This window comes from Sus scrofa, chromosome 6 (assembly GCF_000003025.6).
Source record: "Sus scrofa isolate TJ Tabasco breed Duroc chromosome 6, Sscrofa11.1, whole genome shotgun sequence".
NCBI lineage: Eukaryota > Metazoa > Chordata > Mammalia > Artiodactyla > Suidae > Sus > Sus scrofa.
Window position 1 is genome coordinate 63,868,971 of NC_010448.4, and position 13,325 is coordinate 63,882,295.

A 13,325-nucleotide genomic window follows, 5' to 3' on the forward strand; every position below is an offset into this window, starting at 1 on the left:
AAAACCCCCGCATCAGAGCTCATCGAGGAACCCTGAACCCCGACTGCACCGGCTCACGAGAAACACAGAGCCGCATGCAGAGGGCGCCTGGCCGCGCGGTACCTGCTGGCGTTAGTTCCAGATCTTAAGGAAGCTGTCCCAGGATCCCGTCGCCACGGCCATCCCATCGTCCGTCACCCCCAGGCAGCTGACGCGGTTGTCATGCCCAGCCAAGACACCTGAGAGCAAACCCTAGCAGTCGCCCGAGGGCCCGGGGTGGCAGCCCCAGAGCCCCCGGGGCCAGTCTGCAGTGCGCAGTGGCCGGGCAAGGACATGAGGACGGAGAAAGCCTGGTGAGGCGGGTGGGGAGGGACGGGGTGCCTCCTGCAACTCCCGCCAAGGCCAGCGAGGCCGCTGTGCTCCTCTCGCACGGGGGCGGGGGGGGGAACGGGGGGGGGGGACGGGGGGACGGGGACGCGCCCAGGGCCGGGGAAGCCCTCAGACAGAAGGGAGACAGGGCAGAGCGGCTGGGAGTGTGTGTGTGACCACACGACTGAAAGGCACAGACAGTCCCAGAGCCCAGGGCCTCCTGCGCGGACTCCTGAGCACTCACAGCAGTCAACAGCTTCAATAAAAACAGCAGAAGCACAAGAGAAAAAATCCACACCACCCCATCTCGGGGGAGCATCAGGCCAGAGTGATGCCCGCGGCAACCCCAACGTGAGACGGGTCCGCAGTTGCGCGCGGCAGCCTGGTGGGTAATCACCTGGGCAGGGGGAATCTGAGGCCTGGAACCTCAGGGGGCCCTGCCCACCTTGCACGCTCACCAGTGTTGGTGCAGGGGCTGGGGGACCGGTGGGGGCTCGACACAGAGGGGCAGCCACAGGCGGGAGCCCCGCTCTGGCCCTCCACCCTTGCAAGCACTGCCGGCTAAGAGCCGCCGTTCAACTTCTGGCCCCAGGGTCCCTCCTCAGCCCTGGGACCACCTTCCGCACAACCTGCCCCCGAATACACGCGTCAACGGCCCCCCGCCTGCCTCTACTGGGCTCTGCTTTGGCGGGCACGGCGGGGGATGCCTGCCTGGATTCGTGCCCCAACACGAACGACGGGAAGGAGGGAGCAAGGCTGGCCCTGCCACCACCCCTCTGCTGGCCACGTGTCAGGAGATCCTGTGCCTCTGGGAGACCCCGCCTGAGTGCCCCGGAGGCCGGGGAGGCCCCGGCAGCCACCTACCTGCCCTGTCGGCCTTGAGGGCGTCCCAGACGTTGCAGTTGAAGTCGTCGTACCCAGCGAGGAGGAGGCGCCCGCTCTTGGAGAAGGAGACGGAGGTGATCCCGCAGATGATGTTGTCGTGGGAGTAGGTCATGAGCTCCTGATCCGCGCGGAGGTCGAACAGCCTGCAGGTGGCGTCGTCCGAGCCAGTGGCAAAGGCGTTGCCGTTGGGAAAGAACTGCGGAGAACGCACACACGGAAAGTGGGCATGCGCACGCCAGGCGAGCCTGGAGGCAGGGCTGGGTCCCGCGGGCAGGCAGGCCCAGGGCAGGGACCTGCACAGAGCGGTGGGCAGGTGTGCCTTCCTCCCCAAGCCCACCGTCCACCACCCCTCGTTTTCTCCGAGGGCACAGGAAGACTGCACTTGTCCCCGAGGCCGGGCCTCCGCGGGCACCACAGGCTGGCTGGCTGACCTCAGGAAGGAAGGCCGACCACCAGGCCCCTCGGTCAGGGGCCAGGAGGGAGGCTCCTTTGACGGCGACGCCCCAACCGCCACCACACAGCGAGGGCTGCTGACAGCGCTGTGCCCACAGGCCTGGCTCCCCTCAAGGCCAGGAGAGGCCGCGCAGCAGACGCACTGTCCAGGCCGGGGAGGGGAGCCGTCCGTGCACGGGCACAGCGTGGCAGGACAGATCCGGTCACGTCTAAGTTGGCCACAGGGAGTTTTTGGAAAGTAGATGTGTTTGCTGAGAAAAGGAGCCCCTCTAACCCCAGAAGCACCTGACAGTCTGGCGGCGTGTCCTGCGGCTCACAAGGAGCCCTTGAACTTGCTACGGGCTGGCGGGGGCCCCAGCCTTCACCGCGGACCCGGACTCACGCAGATGGCGTTGATGTCGGACTCGTGGCCGGTGAAGGTCTGCCGGCACATTCCTTCTCGCACGTCCCAGAGTTTGGCTGAAGCGTCACAAGCACCAGAGACAAACAGCCTGGTGTCCGGAGCGAGAGAAAGGCTCATGACATCCCCGGTGTGTCCAGTGAACGTGGTCGTCTGCTGGCCAGTCTCGATATCCCACAGAGCGCTGGGGATAGCAATGACAGCAGTCACCCCACTTCCTCACCCCGGCCGCCCGCACACTGCCCTCCAACTCCCAGGACCCCAGCCGGCCTCTGCAATTTCCTTCAGGGAGAGGGACATTCGGTAACTGGACTTTGTTTGGCAGGGTTATTGCAACGCAAGCACACATAGCACCAACCAGGGCATAGCCACAGCTTTACCGTCGCGGTGAGGTCTACGCCCGCTGCACCACCAACAAAGGAGGGGCTGGCAAGGGGCCGCGAGGAGCTAGCGCCCCAGGCTGGGCAGAAAACGGGTTCTGTGTGCTGCTGCCAGCTCTGTGCCCTCTGGGTCCCACAGGCTAGGACATGCAGACGTGCCCAGTAAACAAGAGTTCAGAGCAAGGCTGGTAGCCTGTGGCCTCAGCATGTGCAGCCACTGGGGCGTGAGAGGTGACAGGAGGCAGCAGCGGGGGGCGGTGCGCTGACACTGCGCTTCGACTTGCAAAGAGCGGCACTGCCGGGAGCAGAGGCAGAACGCGAGCCGCAGCCTGGCAATCCAGATGTAAGGTGCCAGGGTCCTCTCCCCAGGGCCTGGAAACCATCACTCATGAAGGAAAAGGCTTTTAGAAATATCTGCTAATAAAGAAATCCTTCCCCAACTGACAGTCCAGGTAGATTATAAATCTTCTGTGAACTGAAGCACACACACAGAGAGAGGACACCTTACAAGACAGGACCACCTGGAGAAGGGCGACAGGGCCTGGGCTGGGGACTGTCCCTCCCCATGTGGCCTCCTGGCTCCTGGCCACCACATCAGGCCTCAAGACCAGAAAACCCCACAAGGACAGTAAGCCTAAAGTGGCTCAACCATATGATCATTTAAAATGAGATACTGTGGTGCCACAAGTGAAAACAGTACTGAATTTATTTATTTTTGGCCACGCCCTTGGCGTGTTAGAGGTTCCTGGACCAGGGATCCAACACATGCCACAGCAGTGACCCGAGCCACTGCAGTGACACTACCAGATCCTTAACCTGCTGTGACACAAGGGAACTCCAGTACTGAGTTTATTTAGTGGTCTTTTATCAACAAAGGTGAAACACTAAAACGTAAGAAGTCTGATAGAATTCACTAGAAATTGTGACACCTGTTCCTATTTTTTTGGTCTTTTTAGGGCCGCACGCATGGCACATGGAGGTTCCCAGGCTGGGGATCGAATCGGAGCCCCAGCTGCCGGCCTACACTACAGCCACAGAAAAGTGGGATCCAAGCTGCATCTTTGCCCTACACCACAGCTCACGGCAACGCCAGATCCTTCACCCACTGAGCGAGGCCAGAGATGGAACCTGCAACCCCATGGTTCCTAGTCGGGTTCGCCAACCACTGCACCATGCCAGGCATTCCACACCTGTTATTTTTAAGCTGTGCGCTGAGTCCCCAGCGAGGAGGACAGCACCCCCACTCCAGGTGGGCTCCTGAGCGTTTTGCCTCCACAGTAAAACATGCGGGAGGAAACAAAGCTCACGGCGCCACATCCACCACAAATCAGTCCTCTGCTCTTGAGAACGGACCTTCGAGCTTGAGGATCTACACAGAGCATCAGAAACTCACCCGACATTCACTGCCACCCGTGTCTGAGTCTCCTGGAGCTACGGGGGAGGCAGGGAAGGTGCCCATGTACTCACCAGGTGGTGTCTCCAGAGCTGGTGACGATCTGATTGTCATCCAGGAAACGGCAACAGGACAGGTAACCTGGAAAAGAGATCCACGTGACGGCCCAGCTTGCCAGCCCGCGACGCTTGTGGCTCAGGGGTAAGGAACCCGACTAGGATCCGTGAAGACACAGATTTAATCCCTGGCCTCGCTCAGTGCGTTAAGGATCCAGTGGTGCTGTGAGCTGTGGTGTAGGTCACAGAAGCGGCTCGGATTCCATGTGGCTGTGGCTGTGGTGTAGGCCGACAGCTGTAGCTCTGATTCGACCCCTAGCCAGTGAACCTCCATATGCTACGGGTGCGCCCCTGAAAAATAAAAAGAAAAAAGGAAATAAGTTGGTAGAGTGCATGTGCTAGAAGCCTCACGGCCAGCGGATGACAAATGCCTGGTCAGCCGCTGCCTGGCCCTGGCCCTGCACAGAGAAGAGTAACAGAGGAGCAGAGTCAACACACAACGCGAGGTAAGAGTCAGAGCCTGGAGAAGCAGGTGCACCCCCATCTGAGGACTGGACCTCCAGCCAGAGGGGGAGGCCGTGAGCACAGCCCTGGCACAGCACTGCACAGCGCAGCGCACAGGTGCGGGCAGGAAGCCCCGCCCTCCTGTCCTCCACCCTCGCGCCTCCATGGGGCAGCACTCTGAGCCCTTGGACATGTGGGTGAAAGGGGCATCTCCGCCTCCTGGACCCCTCCAATGGGGGAGGGTGAGAATGGGGAGCAAGCCCGTCTGCGTCCGGGAGGCACAGAGACGGGGCTGCAGGGGCCTCAACCTCCGGGAAGGCACGGCCAGAGCCAGAGACCCGCTGGGTTGTTTTCCATGGGCAGCACTGTGGCGAAGGAGTCAGCGAGGACATAGGCTGGTGGCCTGAGCGCCCCCACCCAGCCCACTGAGCACGAGGGAGGCCCTGAGGACAGGATGCCCAGCCTGGTCAGCCTCTGGAATCAGGAAGGGCCACACTCTGCACTGCCTACACGTGACTGCTACTTAATCAGCCGGCAGCTTCTGCCCCAGTCTGAGGGACCCTGACAGCTCCAAATGCAAGGCAAGCAAACTTGTCCCCAGGAGGTGGGTGACAGTGGCAAAGCAGCCCCTGACCTCTGCTGGCCGGGCTCCTGCCAGGGAAAGGCACACCTGCCAGGTCTGCTCAGAAACCTCTCTTTCCAGGCCACACCTGAGCCGCGTGCGACACTGTGTGAATCCAAATAAAACGCACACACAGAGGACACCCGGGAAAGGGTGCTGACGTGGAAAACGTAAGGACACAGGAGAAAAAGGCATCTGTCACGCTTGTCACTCCACTGTGTCTCCCACAGAAAACACGGAGAGATGACTGTTTCTAAACACCCACTCGTGCCTAGAAGAGGACATGGGGCCAAGCGCTTCCCGGAGGCCATGTCGAGGCCACAGGACTCAAGGGACATGTGGGCGAGCCTGTGCCCCATGCGCCGGCTCTCAGCCTTGCTCAAGGCTGCCTCCCGGGAACCCGAGCCAGGCGCATTCAAAACCAGCAATGCTGGGGGTGGGCAGAGGTGCTGATGCCCCACAAGCACGGTTCCTGGACTATTACATTTATTGACAAAAATCCACACGGAAGTGCGTCGATCCGGTCAAATCCCTGACGGTTGAGGGGGCAACTGTATCCAAACACTACTTTTTTTTTAGGGCCGCGCCTGAGGCATATGGAGGTTCCCAGGCCAGGGGTTCAACCAGAGCCATAGCTGCTGCAGCAACGCCAGATCTGAGCCACGCCTGCGACCTACGCCACAGCTCACGGCGACGCCAGATCCTTAACCCCCTGGGTGAGGCCAGGGATGGAAATCGCATCCCCACGGATACTAGTCGGACTCACTTCCGCTGTGCCGCCACAGGAACTCCCCAAACACTACACTACTTTTTTTTTTTTTGCTATTTCTTTGGGCTGCTCCCACGGCATATGGAGGTTCCCAGGTTAGGGGTCGAATTGGAGCTGTAGCCCCTTGCCTACGCCAGAGCCACAGCAACGCAGGATCTGAGCCGCGTCAGCAACCTACACCACAGCTCATGGCAATGCTGGATCGTTAACCCACTGAGCAAGGGCAGGGACCGAACCCGCAACCTCATGGTTCCTAGTCAGATTCGTTAACCACTGCGCCACGTCGGGAACTCCTACACTACTTTTTTATTCTTCTTACTGGGGCCACACCCGCGGCATGTGGAGGTTCCCAGGCTAGGGGTCCAATCAGAGCTGCAGCCACCTGCCTACACCATAGTCACAGCAACGCCAGACCTGAGCCGTGTCTGCGACCCACACCACAGCTCACGGCGACGCCTGTGAGGCCTGCGACAAGCGGCAGACGGCGGCTCCTCAGGTCTGTGGGACCCACTCCGCGTTCACGCCTTTATTCCTAACTATCGTGAGGCTACTGCGAGCAGATCATATTTGACCTCTTGCTGACCTGAAGCTAAAAATCACGTGCCATATCCAAAGAAAGGCACAAATAGTTCTGCTAGGCCACATGTTTAACAAAAACACCACCTCTCAACTCCCAAGAAGTTAAATCTCCTGATATGTGAAGGAAGTAAAATTTTAAAAATTTCAATTAAAAATGGAAGCCCAAGAGTTCCCGTCGTGGCTCAGCGGTTAACGGATCCAACTAGGAACTATAAGGTTGCGGGTTCGGTCCCTGGCTTCACTCAGTGGGTTAAGGATCGGGCGTTGCCGTGAGCTGTGGTTTGGGTTGCAAATGCGGCTCGGATCCCTCGTTGCTAGGGCTGTGGTGTAAGCCGGCGGCCACAGCTCCAATTAGACCCCTAGCCTGGGAACTTTCATATGCTGCGGAAGGGGCCCTAGAAAAGGCAGAAAGACAAAAAAAAAAAAAAAAAAAAAAAAAAAAGGAAGCCCATACACAGTCTCTGGTGGTAAATAATTCGCTGATGCTACATTCGGTGGTTCCTGAAGCCCCCGGGGTCATGAGGTCGGCTCCTGGCTGGGTTCCCACAGGGGGCAGCACGTCCTGCCCCGGGAAGCAACCTTCTCACAGCAACAACCACGAGCTGGGCACCAACGGGAGGCCAAGTGCCAAAGCGCTGGAAGCAGACAGCCTGAAAGAAGCCTGTACGCGGAAGCCAAGAAAGGCACTGGGGGGGTCTTTTTCTGGGGCAGGGCCCACCTGTGGCAACCGGCCACCACAGGGCCACACTCACAAGTCAGGCCTGTGGCCCCAGCTTCTTGAAGAGCCAGGAAAGAGGCCTCTGGGCAAGCACAGCGAGAAAGTGAAAGAAGAAACCTCGAAAGGCAAAAGCCACAGGAGGCCCTAAAAACCACACAGCTGACTGCCCACATATCTGTCTAAAGCACTCGGTCAAGACAGCAGGGCCACTGGCCTGGCTGCCGCCTGGCGGGACAAAGCGCCGCTTCTTCAGGAGCCTGCCCGGCACCCGGCTCACCAAGTCCGGGATTCCCATTCCAAAGTCCTAGATGTTGGAGTTCCCGTCGTGGCACAGTGGTTAACGAATCCGACTAGGAACCATGAGGTTGCGGGTTCAATCCCTGGCCTCATTCAGTGGGTTAAGGATCCGGCGTTGCCGTGAGCTGTGCTGTAGGTTGCAGATGCGCTCGGATCCTGCGTTGCCGGTGGCTACAGCTCCGATTCCACCCCTAGCCTGGCCACGGGAGCGGCCCTGGAAAAGACAAAAAAAAAAGGAAGAAGAAGAATCGACGTTTCCAGATAAAGGGGACAGAGGGCCCACTGCAAGCAGATGTGCAGCCACGATGAGGACTGGGGGCCCCCAAAGGAAAGCTCGTGCCTTCGGGAGGAGAAGGGTGCACACGAGGAGTGCTCGAGGTCCGAGGAAGTGCAAAAGCCTGGGCACATTTCTTCAGGAGCTGAGACGCTTTCAGAAAATAACAGTATGTTGTGAGAGCTTTAAACACACATAGATGCAAGAGCTATGAAAACCTCGTCAAGAATGAGGAAGGGCAGAAAATGGGCATTTACGGCAGCACAGGGGTTGCATCTTATGTAAATAGATACTATGTTACCTCCAAGTGCACCGTGAGAAGGGTACGGATGTACAGGGCAATCCCCACATAAGCCACGAAAAACCACTGCCAGAAGGTAACCCAAACAATCCAAGAGAGAAAACTAAATTTCGACACCATCAGGCAACCCGAGAGGCGGCAGGAAAGGAGAGCACGTCACAGGTGAGGGAGCTAAACCCACTGTCCCCACACGGTGGGGAGCAGAAACGAACCCACACACTTGCAGGGCAGAGGCACTGAGAATGGATAAACAGCAGGAGCCAACTGTATGCTGTCTCTAAGGGACGCTACTTCTAACTACAGTTAAGCTGAAAGGAAACAGACGGGAAAGAGGAAACTGTGCAGGCACTAAGCATAAGAAGGCTGCAGCGGCCACAAGAACATCAGGTAAAGCCAGCTTCCAGCAGAGGTTCCACACTGCGGAGAAAGGGTCAGCGCCTCCGGAAGACACGACAGCCAACGCGCACACACGCGTGCACTCACAGAGCTCAAAACACACGAGGCACGGATTCCCAGAACTGAGGGAGAAAGGGAGAACGCCATATCCTCAGGGACCTTAACCGCCCCGCCTTAGCAACTGACAGAAATAAAACGAAGCCAGAGAAGACCCCAGCGGCAAATCCTGACGACCACGCTGAGAACCTGCCCGGCAGCCTGGCTCCTGCATGCGGCCTGTGGCTGTCGGACCACTTGCTCCCCCGAAAGGAAGTCCCCAGGTAGGTTAAAGACACGTGCTCCAAACAGGAGGCACTTAGTTAGAAATCAGTAGCAAGTTACCTATGAAAACTTCAGCTACCTGAAAATTAAGCAACACTTAAATGACCAAAAGGGATTAGGAATGTTTCACACTGAGTGATAATAACATGGCTAAAGCCACACTTGGAGGACAATTTATAGCTTTGAGCACATGCATCTGAAAAAGAAGGACGGCCCAAGGCCTTCTAAAAACCTAGAAAATTACAAAGAAGTGACCGTAGAGTAAGCAGAAGGCAGGAAATAATGTGAGACAGAAGTCATGAAATACAGTCTACCTTTAAAAGGACAAAGGACAGATTTTTTTTTTAGGGGCCACACCTGCAGCATACGGAGGTTCCCGGGCTGGGGGTTGAATTGGCCCTGTAGCTGCCAGCCTACACCAGAGCCACAGCAACGAGGGATCCAAGCTGCATCTGTGAGCTGCACCACAGCTCCCGGCAATGCCAGATCCTTAACCGTCTGAGCGAGGCCAGGGACTGAACTCACGTCCTCATGGACACTACTCAGGTTTGTTACCGTTGAGCTGCGACGGGAACGCCTAGACTTTTCTTCCCCTCCTTTTTTTGGCCACACTTGCAGCACGTGGAGTTCCTGGGCCAGGGATCAGATCCGAGCCACAGCCGTGACCCACACTGCAGCTGCAGCTGCAGCCACGCTGGCCAGTGGTCAAGGCCGCGTCCCAGCGATCCCGCCGCACCGCAGCAGGACCTCCAGGGCAGACTCTTTCACTGGTGAAGACGAGCTGAAGAGACCACCTGTCGGGGCCAAAAGCACTGCTAACGAGATGACCCTCGGGAGCGTGCGGCGCGCAGGAGCCCAGCAGGGGTAATAATCTGAACTGAGAGCACAGCCACAGAAGCAAAGTATCAGAGACCTGCTTTTTTCAGAAAGCCTACATCTTTTGTGACTGACAGTAACTAAACAGGGACGCCCGGTGGAATGACAGCCCCGGGCCGAGCTGACGCTGTCCACAGGCGTCAGTCCCGGGCTCTCTCCCGAGTCCTTGGGGGGAGGAGGTCTCACATGATCACAAGGACGGAGGCTCCGTCGCGGCTCAGCAGGAAGAACCCGACTGGTCTCCATGAGGACGCAGGTTCCATCCCTGTCCCCGCTCAGTGAGATCCCCGTCCCCACTGCCGTGAGCTGTGAGGTAGGTCGCAGATGTGGCTGGGATCCTGCATGGCTGTGGCTGTAGCTGTGGCGGAGACCCCTAGCCTGGGAACCTCCATATGCTGAGGGTGTGGCCCTTCAAAAAAAAGACCACGAGTTCCCGTCGTGGTGCAGTGGTTAACAAATCCGACTAGGAACCATGAGGTTTCGGGTTCGGTCCCTGGCCTTGCTCAGTGGGTTAAGGATCCGGTACTGCCATGAGCCGTGGTGTAGGTCACAGATGCGGCTCGGATCCTGCACTGCTGAGGCTCTGGTGAAGGCCAGCGGCTACAGCTCCGATTCGACCCCTAGCCTGGGAACCTCCATATGCCGCGGGAGCGGCCCTAGAAAAGGCAAAAAGACCAAAAAAAAAAATCAGTAAGGATGTTTGTGGATAGATGTGTGCATGTGTGTACACGTGTGTTTAGGTTAGGAAATTCTCGTGGAACGGGACTCAAGATGCGAGCCGGTTTAGGACGAGAGGACAGAGGGAACTACACTTTGTGAGCAGGGAGACACGGGGCTCCCAGCGCCCGAGGGTGCCCTAAGTCCCCGGGATCCTTGGAAAGCACATGCTACGGCCACTTCAATTCAAAGGCTTCTCACAGGTCAAGGTGCACCGAGGCCTGCCTTGGACTCCCTCTTTCACACTGTTTCTGGCTGTTACTGGGACCAATCTCACTGAACGCTTGGCGAGAAGAGGCGAGTGCCCGAGGCGCCTGACCATGCCCGCGCACCCCGTGTCCACAGCCTGGAGGCCGGGGACGAGCACACGCACCTGTGTGTCCGGCCAGCTCCCGACTCACACGCACGTTCCCTTCGCGAGTTTTCAGATTGTAAATGGAGCAGATGTTATCCAGGCCACCGCAGGCCACGTAGTTCCCAGAAGGCGCATACGCGCACGTCATGACCCACGAGGAGCGCAGAGGGATGGCGTGGACCTAGATGACAGAAGACACACGATGCGGGCACGCGCAAGGTCACACACCCCCAGTCATTCACAGCTGACACTAGGACTCTGCTGCTGGTCTTCAACTGTCATCGCATAGCAGGTGACCCAGCAAAACTGGCCAAAATTATTCTGAGACTAATTTATACGTGTGGCCAGTCAGATAACGTAGTAACTGAAGCAGAAATGCAGTGAGCACCACTTCCGTCTACCGTTTTGTGAAAGTCACAGCATACAATTCGGCAGGCTCTTAAGTAAGAGTGGCACAGCCTCCAAATCAAAACTCGAGAGTAAACGGAAAACATTTCACGGGCCTGTCAAACTGTCGCAAAATTCACTTACAAAATGAAGTCTTTTGTATTGAAGTAATCGAGCTAGATGTTATTGTAATTGATCCTGTGCTTGAGACAGGTGCTGCAAGTGCTGGAATCTCCTCGGGTATTCTCCAGTAAGATACCACCGCATTGTATCTGTTACACATGTTTAGACCAACGGCGGTCCTTTTTTCACTCAGTGTGATACAATCTTGGGCTAAATCTTTTAAAGAATTTAATTTACACGTCGAAATGTCTTTCAGGTTACTTCCTGAAACACTGGTAACCAGAGACAAAGCTCCGTTTTGTATGTCCAACTAAAACGCAGACCTTCCCGGCTTGAGCTAAAACTGGAATCCAGGCTCCCTCCACCTGCCCCGTGCGGCTGCCACAGGACCTTTGGGACTCGACACCACAGCGGCGCTGGCGGGCCCGCCGCGTCCTGTGCAGCGAGCCCGGGGCTGCCTCTGCAGGCAGGGGTGCGGCCGGCCTACCTTGTTGGTGGTGTAGCTGTCCCAGATGATCAGCTTCCCGTCCTGTGAGGCACTGACGAGAAGCCTGCGGGAGAGAGACGAGAGCACGCGTGTCAGCACCGCAGCACGGAAGCCACGCAGAGCCAAGGGGAGACTGAACGTGGGGTGACTGACACGCGCATCACCTGGACAGCTGCTCGAGACAGAGCACGCTTAGTTGTAAGGGAAAGAAGGTACAGTTGTCAGGCCAATGTCGAAAGCATTTAGAAGTAAATGTGCCCACTGACCCTAGTGAGATTCAAAGCCTGCTTCTCTGCTGGCAGCACCCAGGCCGCTTGCTCAGAAAAGACAAGCTGACTTCCCGCACCTGCTTCCGTTCCGTTTCTCTTCACCATCAATCAGGTCTGAGCCCCAGAGGTCTTTCATGAGCCAATGGTAGTATAAAAGACTTAGTCTATAGCTTTCTGTCCCATTCTGACACACAGAAAGCCTAAGAAAAAGGACTAATATGTTTTCAGATACTCAAACCTTGCGACAATCCTCACACACATGCACAAAACAACAACCCCAGGACAGTGTCCCAAACTGAAGTGAACCTGGGACCCAGGCCCGCTAGAAACAGCAAGGAGGCACCCTCTCCACCTAAAGCTTTCCAGAGACGACAAAGTGAAGCGCGACTGTGCCGGGTCCAGAGAGACCAGGAACTATTGTGTTTCTCATGCCATTTTCTTGCTCTGGTCAATGGTCCTACGTTTGAGATCTGTGTGTTGAAAAGGTGCCATCCGTATTTACAGGATTAAGCAGGAAACCGCCAAAGGAAAGCCTGACAAACGGGCAAAGGAATTTCAAGTGGGAGTACATCCTGAAGAGCACAGCTACTCAGGACAGCCCAAGAACCTCTGTTCTCCAGACCGCGGTTGGCGAGCACCCGCAGGAAGGCTCCCCGTGACCCCAGGCAGAGGGGTCAGCACAGTAAACAAGAAAGACAGCGCTGGCTTCGGAGAGCTCACCCACCCACACACCAGGGTCAGCCCTCTCGGCCACGAGCACATCTGGCGTCCCGAACCGATGGAGACCTGGAGGAAAATCACCTGACTCTCTGGCAACCCCCACTTTTCCTCCACTTGGTTCTGCCGCTTGCAGCACGGAGGCTGCTTAGGGCTGAAAATGCTTTAGCGTGGCCTATTCTGAAACTCGTCACAGAACTAAAGGAAGGCTCCAATCCTGCTGCTTTTGGACGCGGATTCTCGCGTCGAGGTTCGGTTGTAAACACATCCGGCACGTCGAAGGTGCCTGCGGCCTCGCATCGGGCTCACTCTGCGGCTCTGCACTGCTCGGCGTGGCTGCAGCGGCACGTCAGAGCCCCGTGGAGAAGCTCATCCTTGGGAGGGTCACCTCTGCGGGATCGCCTGGGCAGAAAGCTTAATATCTGCTGACTCGACCAGGGGCTAGAGGGTGTTAAGCAGCCCCCCTTGATCCTTCAGAAGGTGAGAGAAGACACGCCGCTTAATCCCAGGCAGGGCGACGTTGGGAGAACTGGGTTCCTTCTGCCTCCCAGAGCCTTCGGCTATCCCGAAGCACCTACCACCATCCGAACCCAGTGCTGAGAGCCAGGAACGAAGCCTTGGGCTCCCGGGAGCCTTGAGCAGAGGTCCAGGCGCGAAGGCCTCAAGTCCCTCACTCGCCCAGAGGACAGAGGCTTTCA

At 57.4% G+C, this 13,325-nt stretch overlaps 1 protein-coding gene across 6 annotated transcripts in view; it reads right to left on the bottom strand.

The window, feature by feature from the left end:
- Window positions 1-13,325, bottom strand: part of GNB1 (G protein subunit beta 1) — a 90,360-nt gene that overhangs the window by 1,816 nt on the left and 75,219 nt on the right. For all 6 annotated transcript variants that reach the window (XM_021097493.1, XM_021097491.1, XM_021097495.1 and 3 more), the window contains 6 exons: window positions 11,642-11,705; window positions 10,663-10,825; window positions 3,934-4,000; window positions 2,069-2,270; window positions 1,213-1,429; window positions 103-218 (listed from right to left, as the gene is read on the bottom strand). In XM_021097493.1, the coding sequence (XP_020953152.1) occupies window positions 112-218; window positions 1,213-1,429; window positions 2,069-2,270; window positions 3,934-4,000; window positions 10,663-10,825; window positions 11,642-11,705 (820 nt within the window). In that variant the 3' untranslated portion in view covers window positions 103-111. The remainder of the gene's footprint in view (window positions 1-102; window positions 219-1,212; window positions 1,430-2,068; window positions 2,271-3,933; window positions 4,001-10,662; window positions 10,826-11,641; window positions 11,706-13,325) is intronic.